The 11,007-nt window shown below is 43.8% G+C and overlaps 1 protein-coding gene across 2 annotated transcripts; it reads left to right on the top strand.

Annotated features, from left to right (window-relative positions):
* The first annotated feature begins 679 nt into the window (after window positions 1-679).
* On the top strand, window positions 680-4,189 carry soul4 (heme-binding protein soul4). 2 transcript variants are annotated; one of them, XM_047364528.1, is made up of 6 exons: window positions 680-852; window positions 1,775-1,965; window positions 2,040-2,125; window positions 2,369-2,510; window positions 2,609-2,792; window positions 2,878-4,189. In XM_047364528.1, exons 2-6 carry the CDS (start codon window positions 1,806-1,808, stop codon window positions 3,047-3,049), a joined length of 744 nt encoding a protein of 247 aa, XP_047220484.1. In that variant the 5' UTR covers window positions 680-852; window positions 1,775-1,805; the 3' UTR covers window positions 3,050-4,189. The 2 variants fall into 2 exon arrangements, with proteins under 2 accessions (XP_047220484.1, XP_047220485.1); XM_047364529.1 differs by lacking the exon at window positions 680-852 and adding an exon at window positions 870-1,668.
* The last annotated feature ends 6,818 nt before the right edge of the window (window positions 4,190-11,007 follow it).

Here is an 11,007-nt window from a genome sequence, read left to right as displayed (position 1 = left end):
CAGCCTGGTTCTTCATGCTTCTATAACCCAGGGTCTCTGTTTCAGACATCATTTCTGAGCTTCCACGTTTCTTAATCAACCACCAGAGAGTTGGAGAACCTGGTCTGCTGGAGAATGGAGTTCAACCACAGCTTCACATCGAATGGCTCCATCATGTGGAAGCAAAGTGTAATTACTGTGAATCTGATCCAGAAACGTAGAAGAGCATCATTTTATGGATCTAAGTGTTTACTTCATGCTGATTCATGTTGTTGTTAAGTTTTGATTCGGTTTTAGAAAAGGTTCTGTCATGTCTGCAGAGCTGCTTCTGGAGTTTTGATCAGCAGAATGTAGAACCTTGTTGGCTTTAAACCTGTGTCTCTTTTCCAACTCTAAAGACGTTACCAGCTGTTCCTTCGGCTGCTGAACCCCTGAGAAGGATTGGTGGAGCAACCAGACTTCATCCATCTCAGCAGCTCTGGAAGGAAGTTCTTCCCGCAGCTCCTCTGACCTTCAGAAGGTTTTAGCAGGTTCTTCAGCCTGACTCTGTTCTGTACAATAAACTGTAAATAAAGATAAAAGTGAGTTATTATTTATTAATAACATGTTTATTTAAAGGCATTGCTTGTAAACAACCCTGTAAACAGGTCACGTGTCTCGCTGCAGACAGACGCGCTCGCGGGTCTCGGTTCGACTCAGATACGTCCAGAACTCAGCTGCTCTCATCAGATTCGAACTTGTGGCGTTGCTGTTAAGCTTTTATTTTGAAAGTATCGGAGCAGACAAGCAGTCGGAAGCAGAGAAGAAGATTCAGATCTGTTCCGACAGTCGAAGCTCCGAACCCACCTGGGGAGCAGGTGCGACCGGAACCCGGTAAGACAACACGCCCGGAGCCGGACCTGGCGTTGTGTAGTCGGTGATCCGAGCTAACTGCTACAGAGCTAATATGTAAAGAACCCTCTAAGGTTCGGCTCATGGTCGGTTTTGGATTGGCTCTCACCGCCTTAGTAGGTTCAGGCGGACCAGCAGAATCTCGGAACCATTACTGAACGGAGCTTGGAACGGGTTTTAATTGTGTCTGGACTCGTTCTATCCGTGACCTACTTTCTGTCTTGGTTCGAACCGAACCTGATCCAACCCAGGGATTGAGTTCACTGATCTACGAGTAAGCCTGTAAGGCAGTTCGGTCCGAAAACTCAGGTAGTGGGTCAGAACCGGTTTTAATGTTTAATCCGTTTCCAAAATAAGAGTTTGTGAAATGTGACGTCATAGAGAGCTTTAATGTTGATGAGGAGGGAGGGGCAGTTTATTGTAGATGACGTCACTGAATAATATGGTGATCAGGAATCACAGCATGGACCCTGAGCAGAACCAAGCACACTCTAAAGCAGATGCAGGAACATCATCTTGGTTCCGACCACGATGGCTCGGAAAAACCTCCGGTTGTCTTCAGTAAACATGATTTTGACTGAGATGGTTCCAGGTGATGATCCGCTAGGGTTCTGTTCAGCGTTGGGAATCAGCACAAATGATGGAGATCAATAATGAAGCCAATCAGAAACCACAGTCACTGAGCTTACTCTGTGTGCAGGACAGTAAAGTTCTGAAAATGTTCTTTAAAACACCAGCCCGGAAGACCGATTAATACATGCCTCCTGCTGGTCAGGTGAGGTGATGCAGCAGGTGTAGGTGAGCTTATTGGCGGTTACTTTGGGTCATGTGACTTTCTAGAATGAAAATCAGTCATTTCTGCTGCTCTCCCCCTGATGGTTCTGTGTCTGTGTGGGTCCAAAAGCCCCGTTTCCTCACAGACATCACCTGCAGACATGGCCTTGATCTCCTTGGATGACCTCGAGGGATTGGATGACGAGCAACTGGATGATGACATCAATGACGACCCTGAGCCAATGGATGAAGAGGAGAGAGAGCGGCTGCTGAGCCACTGGCAGGCAGTGGCCAGCACCCATCAGGTGTCGGTTCCTGCAGGTGAGGGGGCAGGCCTGCATGCGTCTCCTCCAATCAGAAACGCTGTTTCTCAGCTTGTTGCTTTTTTGTTACAGAAATGACCGGGCCCATCCAGGAAATGACCCGAAACAGCCAGCAGAGGGAGCCCCTCTCCTTCGTCCTCGTCGCTCGCCATGAGAAGGTAGCGCACTTATAACCAGAACCACAGACAGAGTTCTGTTTATGGAATCTGCAGCCAGAACCAGGGGCAAAATTTCTGGTGCCAGGTCCTGGCCCGAGGATTGAGGTTATCATTAGTGAAACGGAACCAGTACTAATATTGATCTCTTCAAGCTAACGGATCATATGTCAGTTTAGATTCGTTTGTTGTTGGCATGACAATGCAACCCTCTGAGTTCCGTCTATGTCCTTCCGCTTTGTCCAGATGGGCGAGGTTCTGTATGAGGAGCGGCTCTACCCAGCAGGGAACTGGGCCACCGTGACTAGCGGGGAGAATCTGTACGAGCAGAGCATCTCAATGGCCTTCATGAAACTAATGCGCTTCATCTGCAAGGAGAACTCTTCAGGTAATGCTCCACCCGCTGCCCCCAACCTGTTAGTCCCACCCATTCAAAGCACACCTGTGTCAGATGACATCACAGAGCCTCATGCTGGTGGTTCACAGGTAGATACCTGGGGTTGACGGTACCTGTCGTCAGCAGTATCCAGATGATGAAGGATGCAGAGACGTTTGATAAGAACATAGAGACGGCGTTCTTCCTTCCCACTGAGTTCCAGAGCAGTGCGCCACACTCCTCAGACCCTGACATCAGCATCACCTACAGGGAGCCAATCAGAGTGATTGCAAGGTGAGACCATCGCCTTCACCTGAAATATGACTTTATTCAGCTGCTGGATGTCACCTGAGCTGTTTCCGACTCTTATTGGCTGCAGGACGTTCTACGGGACAACCACGGAGCAGACTGTGAGCTGGCAGATCCGTCTCCTGTGGGAGCTCCTCGACCTTGGCGACGCCTTCCACTGCGAGCGCTACATGGTGGCCGTGTACGACAACCCTGGAGCGCTGCAGCGCCGTAACGAGATCTGGTTCATCGGCAGAGACTAGTAGGGTCAACCCACAACACTCACCTGTTTATTAAATGGACCAATCAGAGCCCTCTGCTTTGCACACAGCTCCTGGTCCTCCCATTGGCTCTCACATACAGGAAGTTCATTTGACTGGTTGCTGCTGGAACAAGGTTCAACTTCCTGCTCCCTGACAATGACATCAGTGCTCTGCAACAGCGTGATGTTACTCCCTGTCTCCCAATATGGTGAAGTCAGTTCCTGTTCCTGGCAGAGTATGATGTCACTTCCTGCTTGATGTCAATTTCTGCTTCTGTCCAACACAGTGACTTCACGTCCTACTATCAATGCAGTGACATCACTTCTGGCTACCAACACTGTTGCTTCCTGCCCTGTACATACTAGGAAGTACTGTACAGTGTACAGTTTTCTATTGTGGTGTGGTTGAGTATTCTGTAGTACGTGTTGTAGAACTGTGCAGTACTGTGTATGCTTTGGTATGTCAGGAGCCAGACTCTGAATCATGTTTCTCTGCCACTGTCATTGATGTGTTTAATGTCAGGTCATGAAATCAGAAACCAGACTTTCAGCGGATCTTTTTGATGTCAGACTGTTTTTTTTCTTTCTGTATAAAAATATTTAAATAAATTTGCCTGAAATTAACTGGAGGTGTGAACTTTAAGAGCTTTATACTAAATGTACTGTACTTTGATGATCATTTTTATGCTTATGCAGAACAAAAAACAAGCGAATACGAGTTGATCACACTTGCAGAAGTTTCTGATTTGCATCCTTTAGATGTTATGAGGAGTTTTGGCACCAAAGAGTTGTATGTGTCCCCAAAATACAAAATCTTGTACCTTGGTTGATGACTGTACTGGATTGTAAATATATGATTATTATTGGAAGGGACAGGGATTCTTTTTCATTATTTCTTTTATGAAATTTATTGCCCTGTTTTCCATTGATGTTCACTGAATGTTAGAAAACATATTTTATTACACAGATGGTTAGGGATTTTTAAAAAGGTTTGGTGTTAATGCCTTAGAAAAATTGGTATTTTGTTTGCTTGACTTTGTGATATGAATTTATTTTAAAACTTTTTTAAATATTTGAGCTGCCCCAGCATTATTGTTGTAACATACTTAATTGTAATAAAAGTATCTCTAATATCCTCAAATGAAAATTCCCATTTTTATTTGACCTTATCTATGAAAACACATTTTATACACATGTTGTGTCATAAATGACACAACATGTGTTGTTTTTGACACATTTGTTTTAAGAGTGCTCCATCCAGGACTTATACAGGTCAAGGGTCAGGAAAAGAGCTGCTAAAATCTCTGCAGACCCCACACACCCTGCACATAAACTGTTCATAGTTTTACCTTCAGGTGGCGCTACAGAGCACTGTTCACTAAAACCAGCCGCCACAGAGACAGTTTCTTCCTCCAGGCTGTTTCTCTGATGAACATTCAATAGAGTACAAAACAACAGCATACAGATGTTGTAAATGCACCTTTTTATTATATATGTGTATATTTGTATATTGTATATATGTATATTCTGTAATGCAGAAACAGAACCAAAGAGCAAAGTGTACCAGAGTCAAATTCCTTGTTTGTATGTACGAACTTGGCAATAAAGCTGATTCTGATTCTCAGTCAAGAAAACGAAAGTTATGGTATTTACATGGAAAAAAACAAGAGGAAATAAAATAAAAATTATATAATCAAGAATTAGAACAAGTTAAATTATAAAGTGCACGGTGGCGCAGTTGGTAGCACAGTTGCCTTGCAGCAAGAAGGTCCTGGGTTCGATTCCCGACCGGGGGTCTTTCTGCATGGAGTTTGCATGTTCTCCCCGTGCATGCGTGGGTTCTCACCGGGTACTCCGGCTTCCTCCCACAGTCCAAAGACATGCCTGTTAGGTTAATTGGTCTCTCAAAATTGCCTTAAGTGTATGTGTGTGGTTGTTTGTGTGTTGCCCTGCGATGGACTGGCGACCTGTCCAGGGTGAACCCTGCCTCTCACCCATAGACTGCTGGAGATAGACAGCAGCTCCTGCAGGACCCACTATGGAAGAAGCGGTAGAAAATGACTGACTGATGTAAGATGTGCAAAAAGAGGCTCCAAAAAGAATACAAGACACAGAAAGGGGTTTATCACTCAGCTCAAAATGCCTCTGTTTAATTTAAAACAGCTGATCAAGCACAAAACAGTGTTATATTCATATTGTAGTACCAGAATGTTTTGTAAAATCGAAGGATTAGGAGAAGACTTGTAGATAGATTCTAAGCGTGCTAATTCAGTCTCAATTCCTACGAGGCGTTTCCGCCTCTTGTTTTTCAGGTACTTTTCAAAAGAAATAATATGGCCCCTCATCACAACTTTATAAGTTTCCCATAAAGTAGAATCTGTAACATCTTTTGTGTCGTTAGTGTCTAAAAATTCAGAGATTTTGTTGTCTAAGAATTTACAGAATGTCTCCTCTGATAGCAGGGATTGGTGAAAGCGCCAAAAATATTGTTGTTTCTTATGGTTAAGAGCGAGAGTCAGTGAAACTGGAGAGTGGTCTGAAATTAAAAGCGTATGGTATTTGGAAGATATTACATTAGATATTAATTTGGAATCAAGTAGAAAATAATCTATTTTTGAATAGGATTTATGCATATTTGAAAAAAAGGAATAATCCCTCTCCACCGGATGCTGCAGTCTCCAAACATCAACCAGATTTCTTGAGGTCGTGAGGATTTTCAAAACCACAGAAGAGGAGGACGGCGACTGTCTTGTTTGAGCTGACCTATCCAGGTAGGTTTCAAGCGTACAGTTAAAATCCCCTCCCAAAATTAGATGTGTATCAGCCGAGTCAGGAAGCAAATTCAATATTTTTCCAAAGAAGCCTGGGTCATTAAAATTAGGACCATATACATTAAGAAGGGTAACATGAAAGGAATATTAATAACCCGTTACCAATATAAATCTGCCATTTGGGTCAGTCACCGTAGAAATATGTCTAAATGGAACTGTTCTACGAATCAGAGTTGCCACCCCTCGAGCTTTGCCCGAAAAGGTGGACTGAAAGATTTGGTTTGTCCAACTGCATCTCAATAACCCCTCCCTGCCTGGTCTTATGTGTGTTTCTTGAAGATATACAATGTCCGCAGATAAGGACTTTTAAGTAAGAAAATACTTTAACCCTTTTTAGGACATGTCCCAAACCCTTGACATTCCAACTAGTAAAAGTTATGCCACCGCCTTGTAATGATGTGTTATAACACAAACAAATTTTCAACAGAATGGCCTAAGTGCACTCATGTTAGCCTGACAGTGTATAGAAACACGTAAAATATTTTTAACAAGAAGAACCAACAAAAAAGAGAAAATATATATATTACCCCCCTCCCCCCCATCCCACTTTCCCAAACAAAGCGGGAATAAAAACCCCACAAAGCCAGATGGAGGAAGCCGGGCCGTACGAGCCATACAAATACCGAGCCAACTCCAGAAAAAGGCTCCTTTGCCCAATCAAATTTAACAAACTTAGATTATGGTAAAGACCTCAAGCTGTTATAAAAGCAATTCCGGTCTCCAATGACCCTAAGCATAAAGCATGTAAAACAGTGTCTCAAACTTCCAGATGCTCAGTGACTCTTTAAAGTTTCTGCAAAGACCTCTGCATCCAACCAAGAGGAGAACCTCTTATCCGTAGAGCCGATGGTGACACGTAAACGTGCTGGGTATAGGACACCGCACCTCGCTCCAGCATCTTGCAGCCACTTCTTCACACTGCCAAATGCCTGCCGCTGCCTCATCACCTCCGCCGGGTAATCAGGGAAGATGTAGATCGGCTTATCCTTGTGACAGAGGGGGAACTGCTGACGGGCCAGTCGTAGAATCGTCTCCTTCAAATGAAAATAGTGAATTCGTGGTATCATTACTCGAGGCCGGGCGTAGTCACCAGGCAGCCTGCTTCCCAACCGGTGCGCCCGGTCCACCTCCAGTTGTGTGTGAAAATGATTAGCACCAAGCAGTTCCGGAATGAACTTCATCAGAAACTCTCTTGGATGTCCACCCTCGATCTTTTCCGGCAACCCGATGATTTTAATATTCTGCCGCCTGGAACGGGGTTCAAAATCGATCATTTTCACGTGAAGAGCTTCGCTCTCCGCCTGGATCCTGGCACAGGTCTCCTCCAGTTTGGAAAGGCAGCTCTCGTGATTGGATGTAGCATCTTCCGCCTCCTTAATCCGGTTGACGAGATTTAATAAAGACGCCTGGATCGAAGCGAGGGTTGCTTCAAGATCGCTAAATGTATCATTCATTGACTTGTTCATGTTATTTATTGCAGCAAGGATGGTAGAGGATCCCATATCATGCTCACATACTGGTTCAGCTTCTGTTGCGGTTGACGCTTGCTTAGCTAGCTAACGTGCTGCCCAGTCGTCTCTTCTGAAGCCTTATCTTGCTTCTTTTCTTTATCTGTCTTGGGTTTAGTCATCCTCAATGTCAAAGCAGTTGGTCAAAGCACGGAGAAACCGAAATATGCGTGAAATATCAATGTAAATAAGAAATTACTTTTAAGTGGTGAGGAGCCAAAAAAAACACGTCTACTCCATACGGTGTTCACTAGCGCCCCCCACACTTAAAGATTCTTGCCAACCGCCATTAAACAACAGAAGAAGAAGAACACTTTGTGGCCACCGAGAAGATTTTGGGGGCGTTGTTCCTGCTGTTTGGTAAGCAGACTGGACAAGAAACGCTGTTTCTAGTCCAGTTTAGGTTAGCTTTAAACGGACCAGAGTTCGTTTCCCCTGTTGGTCCGGACCTTTTGTGCAGGTGAACCCTTGTCCGGACCAAACAACCGAACCGAGACCCACTTTTTTAGGTGGTCTTGGTCCACTTCCAGACGGACTCTGGTACGGTTCGCTTATGTTCTGTATACGAACCGGTCTCGATCTGAACCAACTACTAGTTCTGTGACCCGCCCACAATGAGTCCAACTCCTGGACAGTCTGTGGTGCAACGTGACGTTGGTGGATGGAGCGAGACATGATGTCCCAGATGTGCTCAATCGGATTCAGGTCTGGGGAACGGGCGGGCCAGTCCATAGCTTCAATGTCTTCATCTTGCAGGAACTGCTGAGACACTCCAGCCACATGAGGTCTAGCATTGTCCTGCATTAGGAGGAACCCAGGACCAACCGCACCAGCATATGGTCTCACAAGGGGTCTGAGGATCTCATCTCGGTACCTAATGGCAGTCAGGCTACCTCTGGCGAGCACATGGAAAGAAATGCCACCCCACACCATTACTGACCCACTGCCAAACCAGTCATGCTGAAGGATGTTGCAGGCAGCAGATCTCTCTCCAAGGTGTCTCCAGACTCTGTCACGTCTGTCACATGTTCTCGGTGTGAACCTGCTTTCATCTGTGAAGACCACAGGGCACCAGTGGTGAATTTGTCAATCCTGGTGTTCTCTGGTAAATGCCAAGCGTCCTGCACGGTGTTGGACTGTGAGCACAACCTCCATTTGTGGACGTTGGGCCCTCATACCATCCTCGTGGAGTCGGTTTCTAACTGTTTGTGCAGACACATGCACATTGGTGGTCTGCTGGAGGTCATTTTGCAGGACTCTGGCAGTGCTCCTCCGGTTCCTCCTTGCACAAAGGTGGAGGTAGAGGTCCTGCTGCTGGGTTGTTGTCCTCCTACGGCCTCCTCCACGTCTCCTGGTGTACTGGCCTGTCTCCTGGTAGCGCCTCCAGGTTCTAGACACTACGCTGACAGACACAGCAAACCTTCTTGCCACAGCTGGCATTGATGTGCCATCCTGGATGAGCTGCACCACCTGAGCCACTTGTGTGGGTTGTAGAGTCCGTCTCATGCCACCACGAGTGTGAAACCACCACCAACATTCAAAAGAGACCAAAACATCAGCCAGAAAGCATCGATACTGAGAAGTGGTCTGTGGTCCCCACCTGCAGAACCACTCCTTTATTGAGAGTCTTGATAATCGCCAAAGATTTCCTCCAGTTGTCTTTTTCATTTGAACAACAAGATGTGAAATTGATTGTCAATCAGTGTTGCTTCCTAAGTAGACAGTTTGATTTCACAGAAGTGTGATTTACTTGGAGTTATATTGTGTTGTTTAAGTCTTCCCTTTATTTTTTTGAGCAGTTTATATATGATCTGCACTAAAAAGTTTACTTGATAGGGCACCTAGTTGATAAAACAGAAGACTTGATGGTACCTCCATCCCCAAAACCTTCTTGAGCTCCTTCTTGACATTTTTCCAGACAGTCCCAGAATATATGCGTATGGTCGCCTATTGTCCCACAATTTCTCCAGCATAATGCAGCCGAAGGCGTTTTAACAAAATTAGAAATGACAACAGGAGTATGGAAGAAACAAACTTTTAATTTCAATCAAACTCTTTCCATAATTGACTATTAATCCCTCTATGGCTGCTTTTACATAGGTTATCCCATAATTCATCTTCTATTATAACATTTAACTCTAATTCCCCTTTCTGTTTAACATACCAAGTATTCTGGGCAATATCAAGCAAGAGCCTCTTATACAAACCGGAAACATGTCTTTTTGTCAGCAATTTCTTTTCTAGAATGGTAATAAAATCTTGTTCCATCGGGTTTGGATCTTTATAAATTCTCTTTATGGCTCATAATATAAAGTCTGATTTATATTATACATATCATTTGCCGAAAGATCAAATTGTTCCCTTATCTGTGAAAGACTTAAGGCTGGTTCCTTCAAACAACTGATCAAGGATGGTAAGACCTTTAATAGCCCATCTCCTAAATCCATGATCTCATGTGGAGGGAGAAACTATATTATCCACTGTTGGCAGAGCTCGGGATATTGAACCTTTATCCTTCAACATTTTCTTAACTTCCATCCAGACCTTCAAAGTATATTTAATCCATTCATTCCCAATATTCAGTTTAGCAATAGGTTTTGATTGAACAGAAGGCAGTGTTGAGAAAGGTATACCCCTAGTTTCACTCTATTTGGTTACAAATTCCCTCCTCGCCTCCGCCAATCCAAGGGACCATAGCCGCTAACTGGGCTGCCCAATAATAATGTTTCAAATTAGGTAAAGCCTCCTTCATCTTTAGGCAAATAAAGCATCTTAAGTTTTATTGAGGGTCTCTTGTGTTGCCAAATAAACTGGGATATTAATTTATTTAGCATATTAAATGTAGAAACTGGGACACTTATGGGCAGAGTTTGAAACAAAAAGAGAAGAGGAAGGAACCTCCCAACGGTTAAGTCATTCTTTAATTGTTTTACTAGCTTTGTATAATTAGCAATAAACAAATTTGTGGGGTTAGGCATCAAAATTATCCCCAAGTACCTACAGGAGTGTTAAAGGTAGATTTGGTTCTGGGATCACGGTGGGAACCAACAGACATTCCCAGTAGATCAATGCGTCGTTCCCTCTGCTTTCAGCATCAGCCTGGAATGTGAGCAGCTCTGGTTCCTGCTGCATTCAGAAGCTAGAGAGGAGATAGCAGCACCAGAGAACTTCTCCACAGATGTTGGAGATGATCATTTAGACTGAGGCTGCTGACATCATCATGAACAATACAGCAGATTCACCTCATTTACATCTTCCTGCTTATATTATTGTACGGTATCTTGTCTATATTTCTATTTTTTAAGCATTTTACATTCTGTAAATATTTAAATAATTCTCTATTATATTGTTTGTAATTTTGTTCATTTTTTATTCATGGTTATTAATTATTGTTTCTATTATTTATTGATCCTTCCTAATATCATCTTACTAGAGGTTGACCTTTAACCTGTCCTGCTGCTGAAACTATTTAATTTCCTCCTAGAGGGATGATAAAGTTAATCTTATCTCTATATTAATAATTATATGATTGTTCTAGAAGTTTCTGTTCTCATTAACTCGACTGTTTAGGAGGTGGATCTCTGCACCATGGAGCTGGTAGCGTTTTATTCATTTACTGT

This window comes from Girardinichthys multiradiatus, chromosome 5, assembly GCF_021462225.1.
Source record: "Girardinichthys multiradiatus isolate DD_20200921_A chromosome 5, DD_fGirMul_XY1, whole genome shotgun sequence".
In the NCBI taxonomy this organism is placed as follows: Eukaryota; Metazoa; Chordata; class Actinopteri; order Cyprinodontiformes; family Goodeidae; genus Girardinichthys; species Girardinichthys multiradiatus.
The sequence above is the reverse complement of the archived record's forward strand: the minus strand, read 5'-3'. Positions and strand labels throughout refer to the sequence as shown.